This window comes from Lepidochelys olivacea (genome assembly GCF_965140295.1).
Source record: "Lepidochelys olivacea isolate rLepOli2 genome assembly, chromosome: 17".
NCBI classification, from domain to species: Eukaryota; Metazoa; Chordata; order Testudines; family Cheloniidae; genus Lepidochelys; species Lepidochelys olivacea.
Window position 1 is genome coordinate 433,905 of NC_140427.1, and position 17,018 is coordinate 450,922.

Consider the following 17,018-nt stretch of genomic DNA (forward strand, 5'->3'; position numbering starts at 1 on the left):
TTCCAGATCCAGAATAATTCTTGTACCTCATTTCTAAACTCTTTCCAATCTTGATGTGTGGATTCCAAAACTGGGCACAGTATTCCAGTAATGGTCTCACTGATGCTGTATGCAGTGACAAAAAACACCTACCTACCCCTACACTACATTCCTCTGCTTATGCAACCAAGGATTATGTTAGCCTCTTAGCACTGAGAGCCCATGTTCAGCCAGTCACCACCATGACCTCTATGTCCCTTTAAGAGTAATCACTTTTCAAGATATAGTCCCAATCCTGCACATGTGACTTTATGATTAAAGGCCTAACAAGTGTTTTGAATGCTTGGGGTTGCAGTACTGAGACTTCTCCATGTAAAGAGGAGCTACAAAGTAAAAACAAAGAAAAGCATGTTTGGGTCTTCTTGCTTCCCCATAGTATATGAATGTGACAGGAAAGGGCTATGTATGCTTGGGTTTTTGGGTTGTTTTTTCTTTTATTTTTTTAACATTAGAAATAAAAGTTCTGACTTCCTGGTTTTTGCTGGGAGGACTGGAGAGAATTCATGGGAAATCCCAAGAGACTGAAATTGAGCATCTGGGAGAGGCATTTTTAGTCAATGTCTAAAACTTGGTTTTCTGTTAATAGCTATTTAATTTGAACTCCTTCCAAGCCCTAGAGAAATGTTCACTATGAAAGTATCATTCCATCAAGGCCAGGGGAAGTTCCAGTTCCCCTTCTCCAGGAAAAAAAAACAAAACACACAACTTGATATTCCGAATACTGCTTAGTAATAAAGACACTCACAAGGCTGCCCTTCCCCATTACAGAACAGCAGCAAAGGACACAAGCTTGTTTTCTATCCTATTCTCATTTTAAAATACAGCTGTTTTTCTTCTTGATGCTCCCTGCTACAATCTATAAAAGGCCCTCTGTGGTAATTTATCACATATGTTTATCTCCCTGTGCAGAATAGTTTGGCTTGAGCTCCCTGTGCTCTTAGATTCCTGTGTTGCAGTCAGCCACCAGCATGGATTGCTCTGTGTCCATTTACAAATGCCTGCTTACAATGGCTAAATCTAAGTCACTCCCTAGAGATCTCTGCATTGCACTGTAACAGGCAGAGTCTGTCTGACCAGCTTCCCAGAACTGGGAACACCATCACCAGCCATTGTTGCCCTCCCACTCTCCTCCCCAATCTGTCAGCCCTGCAGCTCAGGACATCCAGGAAACACAGATTGAGCAGGCTCAGACATTAGCTTATCAAAGATACTATACAGCCTGCCATTTGTTTTTTATTATATCCCAAGGATTTGTTACAGAGAAGGTTTCAGAATTAGGAGGCAAATTTCATACACAGGGTCCCACATCTTATCCCCCTTTGCCCTGACACAGCTGTTCATATGAAGCATCCTTTCTCAGGCATCATGGGCAGACTTCACCCTCTACCACAGCTGACAGGTAGGACCAACTTACACTTCTCCAGGACTAAGGGCAGCAAGGAGGGTGCCTGACTCACACACATTTGAGGTCAGATAGTATCTTTATGCACCCAGGTGGGGTTCCACCCATTGGCTGGAGTTGATAAGGGTGGAGCCACAGCCCAGGAAACAAGCAACTCATAGCTCAATACCTGTGACCCATCTTGTAAGGGTTGGAAACCTCATCACCATCAGCTACAAAGGATCCACTCCTTTGAGCAGTTAGTCTGAATAAAAATTCATCTTGACAAGTTTCCATCCACTGCCTTTAAAAAACAAAAAACATATGAAGTAGCAACCTTCACCAGAACTATGGCTTCACAGAATTAGCTCTTGCAGCAGAGGGTGAGGCCCCTAGGATTTGCATTCCCAACCTAAGCAGCACTATAGGTCATTGCAATTGGAGGGGTGGTGAAGTCACTTTGTTTTTTCTCAGGACTTACATACACAAACATCTACGCACTCACCAGTCAGTTCCTGTACCAGCCAGAATGGGCTCCTCACACCACATTCAACTCATTAGGTCTGGAGACATTAGTGCAGAAGCATCTGGACTTTGGGCAATGAATATCAAGCTCTTCAGCTCTCCTTACCTAAAGCTCATCTCAGTCTCATTGTTCCCAGCTCACCTCTAAATTCCCTTCTCATTATGATCACACTGTGTATGTAACATCCACACTGCCCCAGAGCAGGAGGCATCCCCTGGTAATGGCAATACCTATATGCACAGCATTCATTCTCTGATTTTTCCTCCCCCTTCTCACACCTTTCTACATACAGCTCATGGGTCACAGCGGGAAAGGGCCCTCACACTAGTTCCCACATTTACATGTATAGCTATTACATGCCCCAAAGAGAATTTATGCAGGCAAATCAGCCTAATGTCTAACTTCCCGATCTATGCATGGAAATGCAAGTTTGGGGGCATAAAGACACAGGTCCAAAGTTAGAGACAAGTTTTGAAATGCTGGGTCTCTGGCCACAAGATAGGGCTCCTGCTGAGATAAACTGTCATACAAAAGAACTCTGAAGACCACTGCCCCACAGCTCAAGTCACAACTCTGGGTGCAAACTCAGTCCAGATGAGCACTGGCAATCAAAGGTTTACTAATGGTTACTTTTAGAATTGTTTCAGATTCTAACCTTTATTCTTATAAGGCTTTACCTTCACCTCTGAAGACCAGTTTCCTTATTGCTTCTGTTCTCATTTGCGGTGATGAAGGTATTAATAGGCTGCTGGATTTCTCTTTCTATGAAAAGCTATAGACACATGAAATGCTCACTTGCTGTATTATAGAGTGGCAACACCAAGCAGAAAAATATCCTATTACCTGCAATTCATAAGTGTCAGAGCACATCCACTTGCAACCAATGACACTCATATCTAAGCCCCCATAGCATTCCCCAGTGCTCTGACATTGCATCACAGACCTAGCCCCACTTATGAGTGAAAGTGGATTCTGCTCTAGATCAGACTCAGAGCTGCAAGCCTCTCTCACACACCCTCTAAGAGTACTTTGAATTTGGTCATATGGGGAGGAATTTGAAAGAAGCAGAGGAGTGCATAAGGGAGGCCTGCTGTCAGCCTGGTTTATTATTACCAATGTGCACTGCAATAAGTTTGAGCTGCCAGAGAGGACCACAGCTCCTGCAGTTCTCCCCAGGCCTCACCCAGTTACAATTATTTCAGTATAAGAGGGGCCATGCGTGGCATTTTCATTGCTAGTCAGACAGAATATCAGGAAAGAGACAGGTTTCAGAGTAGCAGCCGTGTTAGTCTGTATTCGCAAAACGAAAAGGAGTACTTGTGGCACCTTAGAGACTAACAAATTTATTTGAGCATAAGCTTTCGTGAGCTACAGCTCACTAAAGAGACAGTTAAGGATGCCTACACACAGCCTCTCTCATATAGCATGCAACCTCCATCTCTCCAATAGTGACCCAGATAAACACAAAGTTACCAAACCACCACCCTTGACACTAACATGATATGAGTCACCTTAGCAGCCCCACAGGCTTATTCATGGGCCCCTCCTTGCTGGTGTTTGTCTCCTTATGTTCTGCCTGTGTCATACTCCATTTACCCTGTACACTCTTTGGGTCCAGGACTACAGCCAGGGTTTTCTGAAGTGGGTGTTTCATATGAATTTAGAAGCCAGGCTTTATACACATTTTTGAAACTTTTGGACTATGACTTTACTTGCTATCTAAAGCAGCTGCCACAATTCTGACATTACAATACATACAACAGCATCCATACCCAGCCTCTGCCCATGACAATTCACAGGAACTCAGTCTGTGTGTAACCCATAGGTTAGAGAGAAAATTAAAAACAAGGTGAAAGTGATCTGGGTCCAAACCTTTGAGACATTTTTGATCAAAACAGGTAATATAACTGCTTCTCAAGCAATTTTCTGAGAGATTTTCAGGTCAGAACACCTAGTTCCAGCCACACTAACAAGGGTAAGAGTAATGAGGTGAAAAATTCATTCTCAAATTGGTTGCTGCATCTGCTCCCATCTCTAAGCAACAAGAGCCCCAAAATGCAGAGAGGCAGCAGACTTAGCCACTGGCTGATGTTTGTGCTCCAGTCAATGGACTGAGTAAACAGACATAAGTATGCTGCACAGATGGAGCTGGGCTGGGCATATTTCAACAGCTCAGCACTTCCAAGAAAAAGTCTGTCAGCACCTTGGAGTAATTCTCATTCATATAAAAGGGAAAAGCCCGTTGTGCCAAGGAACTCTCCTTCCCTGTCTAGGGAGGGGTGGGGTAGGGGGAAAAAAAAAATCAATCACACAGCCACGCTCAAAAGGAACTGGTCTGTACAAGTACTTGTCCCGCACCTCAGAACAACTCCCTATGCTGTTAATTGCTTTGTTGCTGGTCAATGCAGTACTACAAACAATAGTATCTGCCATTTACAAAAGAACAGTACTTCCCCGCCTTCCTGCCCAAGATTTCATTACATCCTTCAACTTTCAAGAGCCTTGTGCTCCTCCACCTTCTCCTAAGAGTAAGCTAAAGCTAAATTCAGTGCATTACATGTGGACCCTGCTTCAGTCAGCTGCATTGCACATGTGTAAGTGAATGCAGAATCTGGTTCAAAAGACAGAAAAGAGCCTTCTCTTCCCTCTCACCAACTATCCCCACTGGTAAGGGACAGCTGAGCCCTGGGCTAACCATCCAATAGCAAGCTTTTCAAATAGAAGAGTCATAGGCCAACTACCCCATTCATATAAAAAAAATACAGGTGAGCATGAATCTATTCAACTCAGCAAACAATGAAGGATCCACTCGGCACCTTCCTGCCAGTTCAGTTCACCAGATAGCTAAGGGGTTCTCAAACTGGGGGTCATAAGGTTATTACATGGGGGTCATGAGCAGTCACTCTCTACCCCCAAACCCCATTTTGCCTCCAGCATTTATAACAGTTGTTAAATGGGTTTTTAATTTATAAGGGGGGGGGCCCACACTCAGAGGCTGTGTGTGAAAGCGGTCACCAATACAAAAGTTTGAGAACCACGGACCTAGATAATGGGAAAATAATATCTCCCTATTCCCTATAGGTGGGGCCTTGCAAAGAACTGTGGGGTGGAAGCCAAAGAGGATAAATGAAGGGAGGGCAGATTCACAATTGCTCACATAACTCTCTTCACTTACCGTAAGTGAGGTAAAGGTCATGCACATTCCACCAAAGCCATTCAGAGCCAGTGAGATGAAGATCAGCACTGACAGTGCTGCAGTGGAAAAAACAAGAGCATTTACTGGATGGAATCACAGTGTCCCCAAAATCCTGGTTCCAACAAGTAGAATTTTGGCAGGACTGAGCCAACGTCCTGCACAGAGTGAAAGGCTCCATCCAAACTGGCTCATTCTAGATGCACACTGTTCATTCTAAGCTAAGGTCACAGGGAAAGAACTTCAGGTACTAGGAGAATCAGAATTCAGTGTGAGCACCAGTTTGCAGAGCCGTGGACACTCGTTTTTCTCTGGGATGTGTGGGAGCCCAAGGTCTCTTCTCCTCCCCCTGCTGAACTGTCTCACTGGTCAGCATTGGTCTCAAAAGGAAAATTTACTTTTTAGAACTGGGCTCCAGGGACTACCTCACTATCTCAGCTAGAGGATATGGCTATATTTACCCTGGGGCTGGGGAAGCCTTGAACATTCAGCATTGGTTACTGCCCCTCTCTTAATTCTGGAGGAACCTTTCAACGTTTTTTCTTAAACTTCTCACTGTGAGCTCACCACTGCTGAGGCATCTTACCCTGGCAAAAAAGAGTGAAGCTGGGAAAGACACAGCTGCCTCAGAGCCACCTTTGATACTGCTAAGCAGGGGACCGTACAAGCAGCACAGCCCAGAATCTTCCCTCTGGAGACCAGGCTTAATGCCCCCTCAACACACCACGGGGCTCTGTATCTCACTTGTCAATGGCAGGCCTGGTCTGCAGTGCAAGGTTATTAGACTTTATATGTGATACAAAGCAGGCGGGTAAGAACACTGGCAGGTTTTGGGTTTCTTTTTTTTTTTTAAACTTTTTGCTCACAGGGTTCTTGGGATATGGGACTCTGGCTGCATTCCCATCAGTGCTTACAAGAGGAGCTGGGCCTGCCTTTGAGACACTGCACCCTCCCACAAGGCAATAAGCAAAGTTTGTTCTGTACTTCTTTGGGGTGATCTCTTTAGCTCACTGAGGACACTATAATCAGAGTATGTGCCCTTATTTTAGGGTTCTCTGCACACTACAGCCCCCAGTTACTAGCTGAACCTTTCAGAAGTGCAAGAACCCCAAGACCCTTTCAATAGAGTCTACAGAGCTCAGTACTTACAATTTGGGTTGCTAGCACCATACGCGATCATCACACAGGACACAGCAAAGCAGGTACTGAAACAGAATTGAAGCCTTTAACCGCATGAAAGAAAGTGGGTTACACTCTCCCAGTGCCTGGCTAAGGCCGAGACTTTGAGAGTTAATTGGCTGAAGCAGAATCGGGATAAGATGGAAGGGTTGCAGATGGTTTGGAGACAAAAATCTAGAGTAATGGGTGAAAGTTGTTCATGCACCTTCTATGGGTATTGAAGGGTCAACCTTTCCCAATGCAAAAAACTCAGACCTGAGGTCCTAACAGGTTCTGAATTTTCAGGCAGTGTCCCATAGGGTCTTCCCAAACTTCACCTGCATGTGACAAGGAGACTGCAACCACCTTTCCCCTAAGACATGGCTCTACTCACATCTATCCAGACTTCAGTCCCCTCCAGGTTGGTTTACTGTAAAGCAGCAGCTTGTCTGAAGAGCATTCAGAGCCTTCACCTGCCCACCTCCCAAGTGAGGCAGGTCAATGAGCACAAATACCTGCCCTCAGTGCTTTGCACAAGGTACTGGCTCAGTTCCAGGTGCAATTCACATTGTCTAGGTCTGTAAGTATTCTAACTGTCTGGAACCCAGTTACCCAAGAAAGCACTTCTCCCCTGCACTCTGTCACAGCAACTGTTAATACCAACTCCACATGATCATTTGAGACAGGAAGTGATGCATATTGTTCCTTTGCCACTTGAAAGCACAAGGGAAGCTTTAGACAGGCAATATGCAATTAACTCTGGACCAAATGGGGTAACATCCAGTTCTTGCAAGTCATGTGGGATGGGATAATTTAGTAACCACAAGCAAGACAGATCTTGTTTTCTTGTGTGATATAGCACCATGCTGGGGCATTGACTTAGTATCAGCTTGACTCCCACCCCTACTGACACAGTGGAAGAGTTCTTCTCTCCCCCCAGGACCTCGTTTCCTAGGGAATTCAGAAGTCAGAAACTCTAGGAACATGGATGTAAGTCCCCTCCTCTTCTCCTTATAGGGAGATTCAACATGCTAAATGAGTTCACCTGTCAGCCTCAGTCCTATCCTGTTCATGGCTGATGGAGCTCTGGGAGATTTCCAGTCCAGTCCAACAGCAAACAGGCTCTATTTTCCTGATGTCCATTTTACAAAGACAACAATAGTGGTCAGAGACCATGGAGATGATGAGAGCCCTGGTGACAGGCATGGGACAAGAACCTGAGTAGAATGAGCTGCTTGCTAGAAACCACTGAACTGTGGACTAAGCAGAACCTGTGGCTCAAAATTAACTTCTAGTTTTGAAACAGTTGGAACAGGCTTCATGACACCAACCTGCCAAGCAGACGCAGTTTGCGAGGACCATATTTGTCCATGACAATCCCAAGAGGCAGAGTGATTGCACTCAGCAAGAAGGATCCAATAGTAAAAGCCAGGTTCAGCATTTCGTCCTGCTCCTGGCAGATGAGCCACCCATTGATCCGAATCACAGCTTCCTGCTCTGTCCTGTTTTCATGTGCAGAGCTGGTGGTAAAATTATCTAGATGGGATAAAAGAGAAACATTGTTATAGTGTAGCGAGGAAGACAGAGCACTAAACCCAGTTACAAAAAGAGGGGCAAGTAGAACAGCCCTGCACATGGGCTGTTGCAACAAAAGGCACAGATCACAATTGCCTAGATACACAGTCAATTTACCCATCTTAATCCAGAATAAAGGTATGCACACAGATTTTCACCAAGATTACCAGACGTGTGAATTACAACCCATACAATTATTTCTGTTCTAGTCACTGGGTAGACAAGCCCTTAGTCTAAAACAATCATTTGAAAGCCTGACATTCAGATGAGCTATGTCACCTCAACTCCCTGCACTGTGATAGGAGCAGTTTAAGAACAGCCAGTCTTAATAGATGAATCTCCAGTTTTAGGCCTGACTCTCCAAGAGGGTGATTCAATAGCCTCCCAGGCCACTTATTCCATTGCCCCAATTGTTCTTCTAGTTATGAACCTTCCAAGCTCCCTGGATGACAGGGAAGGATGGCTCATCTGGGTTCTCTATATACTTGTAGACAGTTCTCCTTTCCCCAGACTTAAAATTTTCAATTCTCTTAACTCCCAAATTGTATTGTACAAAACATTGATCGTTTTTCTCTCTCGCTTTTTTTTCCCCCCCTCTCTCTTGCCTTCAGGTGAAGAACGCCAGCTGTGAACTCCCCTATAGAATGAAGTTTGTTATTTATCTTACACAAAATGGCAACTATGGAATCAGGGCAGTTCGAAAAAGAGTTCAACATAAACCCATCTCTGTTTACATGAGTGCTTTCGCTGCCTCTTTCATTCTCTTGCAACAACATCCCAGAAAGGTTTTAAAGTTCTAAAAAGAAAGCATGCTGCATGATATTTTAATTAATATAAATTGCTGATGCACTCCTACATATTTCTATTTTCTGGCAGGATCAATTTTCAAGTCAAGTAAGCTTTGTTAGCATGACAAGGGACTTGGTCTTTCCCCAGCTGGAGAAAATCAATGTCATATAGAACTTTTCTATTGTATTTAATAACTGAAACTGCCTTCATGATAGTAAATATTGCCAAAGCTGACAAAGTTTAACATTCGAAGTTTAGAAATTATTTTTAAATGCATGAATATATAGGAGAATGGTGCCCAAAATTGAACTCATTCCTTAGTGAGATCTAATCCGCCAAGAAAAAAGGAATCATCTTGTGAGAGAGACTGCTGAATATGACATTTGCCTTTTGCTACAGCATTACCAAAACTATGCCTTTCATCATGCTCTCTAATCCTAGTGGTCCCACTGCCCAGCCACCCTGCAAGTCAGGCTTTAGTATATTTCCCTCTTACCAGAGCCTCTATACCTTTGCAGAATTTAGTTATTGAGTTCAAACTAGTTCTACAAGGTTGTGCTGTGGTTTTAGTTCTATCTGCCAAACTGATTACTCCCAGCTTTGTATCAACTGGAAATAAACTCTGCTCTACCCTCCAGGTTTCAAATACCTACACATATTTGGTGACTGGGAAGGTGCCTTCTACATGCACATACCTAATATACAAGCACAGGTGCTCCACAGAAGTACTGGAGTGTCTCTACCTTATTTCATCTAGGTTCTCTCATTAGCACTTTTACTAATGGGGTCTCAGGCTTCCCCTGGCCAGGAACAACAAGTTTTGACCTATTCTTCCTCTTTGTTATTCGCACCAATATTTATAAACCTTTATCCTGTCCCCTCTCTGTTGCCTGTTTTCCATGTCTTCATGTCCAGTTCCTTTGTCCATGTGACCCATTTTTTGTTTTTGGCCCTATCAGCACCCATTCTACAAGTGCAGAATGGAGACGGAATCACAGTGCCCCAGCAGCAATCTCACCACAGCTGGCACAGAGAAATCACCCCCTCATTTGAGATGTTCTTCACAAAAGAATTTCACATTTAGTGCAAATACTGAAGACCGGATCCAAGCCCTACCAGACTCCCATCTCCTGCATCTCACAGTACTTTATAAACTATAAGCTTTACAACTCTCCTGTGAGAGAGGCAAGGGATACAAAGGGGTCACTTCACCCAGATCCTCAATGCTTTGGGCTATCTGCAGAGATAAGGTCATAGGAAACAGATGTGGGTGAAAGGTTAAACTCAGACAAACAAGAATTAGACAAAACAGAAATGAATTCCCTGTGTCAGCACTCTATTAAGATAGCTGCAGCGCTTAGTTGTGGGCTAGGAGGGAGGGTGGGAGAAACATAGGCAATGCAGTGACCTTATAACTTTTGATTATGCATGTCAAACAGTCTGGGAGCTCTCCGCAGGAGAAAAAGAAAACAGAACAGGCAATACTTAACAACAACAATGAATGAACCACCATTAATGTTATTAGTGTTTATCCTTGCAACACAGACACTCATCATGCACTCCAATGAGAGGGACACACAAGCGTGAAGGGCAGACAAAGAGGGCAGTAATGTGGGGCACAGTCTTGGGAACAGTGGCCGGATTCCCGTTGAGATTAAATGGACTCTGTACAGGTCACTCAGCCAGAAATGTTTGGGAGCAGGGGTGCTGCACTTCAATTTGTGCCTCTGTAAATCATCTGGTTTTGTGTCTGCCTCAGAGGAAGACCCAGCTAATAGTACCAGGTAGAAACTAAGACACCACCTTATTGCAGAAAAATAGGAATTGCCCAGAGCAATTAAAGAAAACACAACAAAGTAAAATCAAAGTTGTTTAACTAGGGGCTCTGCATTTTGTTATTCAATGACCCTTTCAATGGTTTCTACACAAAAAATAGACCAGTGTATACAGGATATGCATGTCAGAAGATCAATCTGAACCTGTTCCATTTGGGAGAGTAAATTGAATAATTGAATTGAATAATGAGAGGTCCAGATGCACTGTACCCCTGAGAGGTCTCACACTATCAATCAACAGATAGGAATTAGCACCATCACATGACAAGGAGCTAGGATGAGATTACCCTGAATAGAAACTGGATATCTACTTTTAGGTGCCTGGCTACAGCAAATACTCCAATTCTCACTCACACACAGCTCACACCCTGATGTGGACCATTGCATGGCAATATCACAGTGCCAGTCTCGATCTCTCGTGACTCTGCAGAATCTGACAGCACCACCCTTTCTGAACTCTTCAGCCAGCGCCCATTTGCACCAAACAACATTTTAGGGTGTTCCTGAGCATGAAGTTCAGGAAGCTACAATTTGAATATATCAGAACAGAGATGTAGCCTGAACTCTGTTACACACTAGAGCAGTTTCAGATCCTTATTAAGAGAAACAACCAGCTAGTATCAGCAGTAATAAGATGACTCATTGCAGCCAACAGTTATTCCATTTACAGAACCTCCAGTACCAGCTGCAGAACAACAGCAGCCTCACAGCCTAAGAACCAGCTCAAATTATTTAAACTCTTCAAGGATGAGGGAACTCAGGTGCAACAAAAGCCCTGCAGTGCCCATCAGAATTTGGTCATTTCTGGACCTGCATTCCCCTCCCCACTGCAAAAAAACTAGCATGTAGTTCCCTAGACCAAAAGTTAAGTATTCCATAAGAAGGTCGTTCAGTAACTCCCCTTTGCTAACTTCTCTATGCACCCTAAGCAAACAGTCACACCAGGGATGAACTTGGCCCTCCTAACAATGGTAACTGCCATCTCAAATCTTTTGGGTCAGAAAGATTTAAGCAACTTAGTCTAGAATCCATGGTGGGGGGGTGGGGGGGAAAGCGGGGAGAAAGACAACAGCTGGGAGATGGAGGGTTCCAACACATGCAGACTTTCTAATCTCAGATTGCTTTTGCAACACATACTTATAAAAACAGGTCAGGTGCCCAACCGTCTCTCATTCCTGTTTTTGCTTCCCATATTTTCTTTGATTTCTCAGACAACGCATGTAGAAAACTAGAGTGAAGGGGCTGTGTATGGGTGAACAACTGACTTGCAATACACAGGTTTCCTGTGTCCATAAGAATTTGGCTTATCTTTTTAGTACTTTATGCTTTACACTCTAAATTTACAAAAAGAAAAGGAGGACTTGTGGCACCTTAGAGACTAACAAATTTATTTGAGCATAAGCTTTCGTGAGCTATAGCTCACTTCATCGGATGCATTCAGTGAACTGCATCCGATGAAGTGAGCTGTAGCTCACGAAAGCTTATGCTCAAATAAAGTCGTTAGTCTCTAAGGTGCCACAAGTCCTCCTTTTCTTTTTGCGAATACAGACTAACACGGCTGCTACTCTGAAACCCTAAATTTAGTTTATTCTCCAAGCCATAACATGCACTCTGTCCACTTATACCATTATGATGAGCTTCCAGTTGATAGAATTTCCCTCCACCTGGATATTCAGACTTTCAATGTTAATTTTAAAAACTCCCCCGCACAGTATGATCTTGTGTTGCTGAGACAGTTACATGGTACCAACATCTTTCTCCTTTTACTGTGATTTCAGTAACAAGTGCTTTGCAATTCAGTAAAAACAGAACATTGCCACACAAATCAAACATTTACCATGTTTATTAGATTAATCATCGCAGAGTCACATGTCTGGCCTTTCCACAAATAGGTCACTTCAAACTGCTTGATTTGTAAGAGCCACTCATGGCTGCAGACTGTGGATATGTGTACACAGCAACTAGAGACATGAGGCTGACCTGTGCTGGCTCATGGGGGTTGGACTGTGGGGCTGTTTCATTGTTGTGTAGACATCCAAGCTCGGGCTGAAGCCTGAGCTCAGGCACCCTCCCATCTTGCAGGTCCTATAGCCAAAGCTCCAGCCTGAGCTTGGAAGCCTACACAGCAATAAAAGAACCCTGCAGCAGGAGCCCAAGTCGGCTGTCACAGGCCAGCCGCAGGTTTTCCTTTGCGGTGTAGACACACCCTCACTCTGACGGGCTCCACAGCTTTAGTTTAGTGCTAAATTCCAAACATGAGTTAAAAGGCAACATTTTCCTTCTACTTTTTTGCATTACAGACCCATCAAGTTGTAATTCAATTACTACTTTTTAAATCACCTTTTTGGTATCCTGCAAACCTAACTAGCTCTTTATCTCTGCTCCTTGTGAGCAGATTATAATATACCTTGAAAAGACCTTGATCATCAGCCTCCCAACTCATATCAGAAAAAATGCAGCAATTTATGGCCCTGAACACATCAGGCTTCAGAGTCCCCAGTAACTGCCAGTAAAGGCTGCACATCCAGATAAAGCGTGCAGAATCAGCAGTCACTCAATGGGAAAAGTGCAAGTTCAAATAGTTTTGAAGGGCAATTAATAGTAAAATTAAAAGTGGAGCAAAGTGTCACTATTAGATTCCTAGCCAGTTTAGTCCAAATGCACCTATCAGAAAGTGCCTAAGGATGGCATCTAGCCCAGGACAGGAGTCCTCCACTCACCAACCTCATCACAGAACTCACTCTTTCCTAAGGCAGTTTTACACTTAAAATGCTGCAGCAACACGGCTGCATCACTGTAGTGCTTCAGTGAAGATGCTACTACTCCGACAGGAGAGTTTCTCCCATCAGCATAGTTAATCCACCTCCACAAGAGGCGGCAGCTGTGTCAATGGGAGAAGCCTTCCTGTAGACATAGCGCTGTCTACACTGGTCTGGTATAAACTGTGTTGCTCAGGGGTGTGGATTTTTCAAAGCCCTGAGTAACAGTTATACTGACGCAAGTCTATAACGTAGACCTGGCCTAAATAGTTTGTTACTTTGATTCTCTTACTTTTTCAGGAATTCCTCAGTCAGCATGGATTCACCCAGGGCAAGTCATGCTTGACTAATCTAATTGCCTTCTATGACACGATAATTGGCTCTGTGGATGAAGGGAAAGCGGTGGACATGTTGTTCCTTGACTTTAGCAAAGCTTCTGACACGGTCTCCCACAGTATTCTTGCCAGCAAGTTAAAGAAGTATGGGCTGGATGAATGGACTATAAGGTGGATAGAAAGCTGGCCAGATGTCGGGCTCAACGGGTAGTGATCAATGGCTCCATGTCTAGTTGGCAGCCGGTATCAAGTGGAGTGCCCCAAGGGTCAGTCCTGTGGCCGGTTTTGTTCAATATCTTCATAAATGATCTGGAGGATGGTGTGGATTGCACCCTCAGCAAGTTTGCAGATGACACTAAACTGGGAGGAGAGGTAGATACGCTAGAGGGTAGGGATAGGATACAGAGGGACCTAGACAAATTGAAGGATTGGGCCAAAAGAAATCTGATGATGTTCAACAAGGACAAGTGCAGAGTCCTGCACTTAGGACAGAAGAATCCCATGCACCGCTACAGACTAGGGACCGAATGGCTCCGCAGCAGCTCTGCAGAAAAGGACCTAGGGGTTACAGTGGACGAGAAACTGGATATGAGTCAACAGTGTGCCCTTGTTGCCAAGAAGGCCAATGGCATTTTGAGATGTATACGTAGGGGCATTGCCAGCAGATCGAGGGACGTGATCATTCCCCTCTATTCGACATTGGTGAGGCCTCATCTGGAGTACTGTGTCCAGTTTTGGGCCCCACACTGCAAGAAGGATGTGGAAAAATTGGAAAGAGTCCAGCAGAGGGCAACAAAAAATGATTAGGGGACTGGAACACATGACTTATGAGGAGAAGCTGAGGGAACTGGGCATGTTTAGTCTGCGGAAGAGAAGAATAAGAGGGGGATTTGATAGCTGCTTTTAAACTACCTGAAAGGTGGATCCAAAGAGGATGGCTCTAGACTGTTCTCAGTGGTAGCAGATGACAGAACAAGGAGTAATGGTCTCAAGTTGCAGTGGGGAAGATTTAGGCTGGATATTAGGAAAAACTTTTTTACTAGGAGGGTGGTGAAACACTGGAATGCATTACCTAGGGAGGTGGTGGACTCTCCTTCCTTAGAAGTTTTTAAGGTCAGGCTTGACAAAGCCCTGGCTGGGATGATTTAATTGGGGATCGGTCCTCCTTTCAGCAGTGGGTTGGACTAGATGACCTCCGAGGTCCCTTCCAACCCTGATATTCTATGATCCCCATTTTCCTTTTTTAAATAAGGCTACCAAGGAATCCATAGTCTCCCCCTTGGCAGAGCATCTGGATGGAGATCCATATCATGCCTGGAAGGATTTCTGCTATGAAAAAAGCCAGGCTTTTTCTGAATTACAGCCCCTTTCAGGACTGATGTTGAAATCTCCAGAAACAAGTCTGCAAAGGGGACAAGGTCTAACTCTCTGCCTTTAGTCTGGAGGGATCACAAGGAACAGAGTTTTTGCTGATGAGAGGGAAAGCCCTGCTAGTAATCTTTAGCTAATTAGGAAATTTTCTATGCAATAGTCACGTGTGAGCAGAAGAGTCTGAATGACAAATGTTCAAAGGTTAAAAGTTATAAATTTTATTCCCCTGCCAATCTTTAGCTAGAAATCCCTCTCCTGTTTATATCTAACTATCCTGGCAAGGGCTACTGGTTGTAAATATTACTGGGTTATGCTGGGAAAAGGGGTCACCTACAGCACTTAATTCCAGTTAAATCAATGGGCTTAGGCAGATGAGAGAAGTTGGTTGAATTCAAGCCCATCTACTGAGGCTCTTATAACAGTATCCATCACAGTAGCATAGTTCCCATCACACAGGGAAACTGAAGGAAAATGATAGGGGAGTCTGGAAGTGGCCAAAAACTAAATGAGATCTTTGGGAAACCTAATTGCCTTTGAGCTTATACATCTTTTCCCCATTTAGTAGTTGTGATTATAGGCATCAGAATAAATAATTCCTAGGATAGGAAAGGGTGGAAAGAGGGAGAGAGAAAGAAAGAGCACTGATCATAATTGATCGATGGAACTCACTGCCCCAAGATATCATTGAGACCAAGAATTTAGCAGAATTCTAAAAGGATCAGACATTTATACAGATAAAGAGAACATTAGTTATATTAGATAGTAGTTATATAAAAGATATGGCTTATGCACTGAGGCATGAGTTAGCTACTGACAAAGTGAGGAAAAAACTTCCCCTGTGAGCAAGCTATCTCATCATTTTCCATGATGGAGGTTTAACACCTTCCTCTGAAACATCTGGCATTGGCCACTCTTGGAGACAAGACTAGGTAGACCATTGTTTTAAACTAGTCTGGCAATTTCTATGGTATGGAAAACTGTCAGGACAGAAAGTATGTTAGAATATCACTGAGTTGGGAAGAATTTTGCGGGAGGAGGGGCAGGATGGGCAGAATATGGCAAAAAAAAAAAAATAATAATAATCAAAAAGGATTACTTGGGGCTCACAATAAAGTTGGGTCCTGGCTAATTTGGGAGCCTGATGCAGGGGAGAGTATAAAAATCCAATGTTTCTGCTTAAAGAAGTGGAACTCTGGATAAGTTAACTAGGTTATTCCATGTAGATCTGCTGAGCCTCAACTCACCAGCACACAGCTGAGAGAAAACTTGCAATACCGCCTGCTGTCTTTCACTATCATACAAAATGGAATTTTCTAGAATAGTTAACTCAACCCAGGAAGCTTAGAAGAACTTGATGGTGGATAAAAAAATGTGAACAGCTATCTAATTGGCAATCAACTCTTTATACCTTGTGCACAGGGAAGTACCATGGAAAACATGTAAATAATGAAAGGGCTCATGTCTACACCACAACTGAACACCAATGGCTGGCCCATGTCAGCTGAAGGACCCTCCAGTCTGAGCCTAAATGCAATTAAACAGCCCCACAGCTGACTCAGATTTGCAGGACTTGAGCTGACACAGGCCAGCCCAGCCTGTGTCGGCTAATTTTAGTCACTAATTTTAGTGGTGTCACCTAACAAATGGAGGTAAGAACATAAATATCCCAGATAAGCAACAGCTGGGGTGAGAAGCATGAATAAACAGAGCTTTATTCACACAGCTGTGATAACCACTTAACAGCACATGAAGGAGGGAGATAAACTGTTTCAGTCAGGGCCATAAGGTGTAAGTATCGGATGTGATGGATCAGACCATGGGCTAGTTCAGTACCCTGCCTCTTGAACTGGCAAATGCTAGATACTCCAAAAGAAGTCAGTCAAGCTACCCTTAATTAACCTAACCAACTGTGTATGCCAATTCCTTTCCACCCACCACAGGTAATCAGATTGTCATGAAGGATGGTATTTTACTACCTTTGTTCTCTTTATCTGCATGGTTACAGAGGTTATTAATGGTTATAAGTTTTAGACTAGAAGGCAGGAAAAATGCAACAT

General features: G+C 43.8%; 1 protein-coding gene across 2 annotated transcripts in view; it reads right to left on the reverse strand.

Moving 5' to 3' along the window:
• SLC43A2 (solute carrier family 43 member 2) overlaps positions 1-17,018 on the reverse strand; it is a 56,770-nt gene that overhangs the window by 33,940 nt on the left and 5,812 nt on the right. For both annotated transcript variants that reach the window (XM_084650972.1, XM_084650973.1), the window contains exons 3-5: positions 7,629-7,833; positions 6,289-6,344; positions 5,122-5,198 (exon numbers count right to left, since the gene is read on the reverse strand). In XM_084650972.1, the coding sequence (XP_084507098.1) occupies positions 5,122-5,198; positions 6,289-6,344; positions 7,629-7,833 (338 nt within the window). The remainder of the gene's footprint in view (positions 1-5,121; positions 5,199-6,288; positions 6,345-7,628; positions 7,834-17,018) is intronic.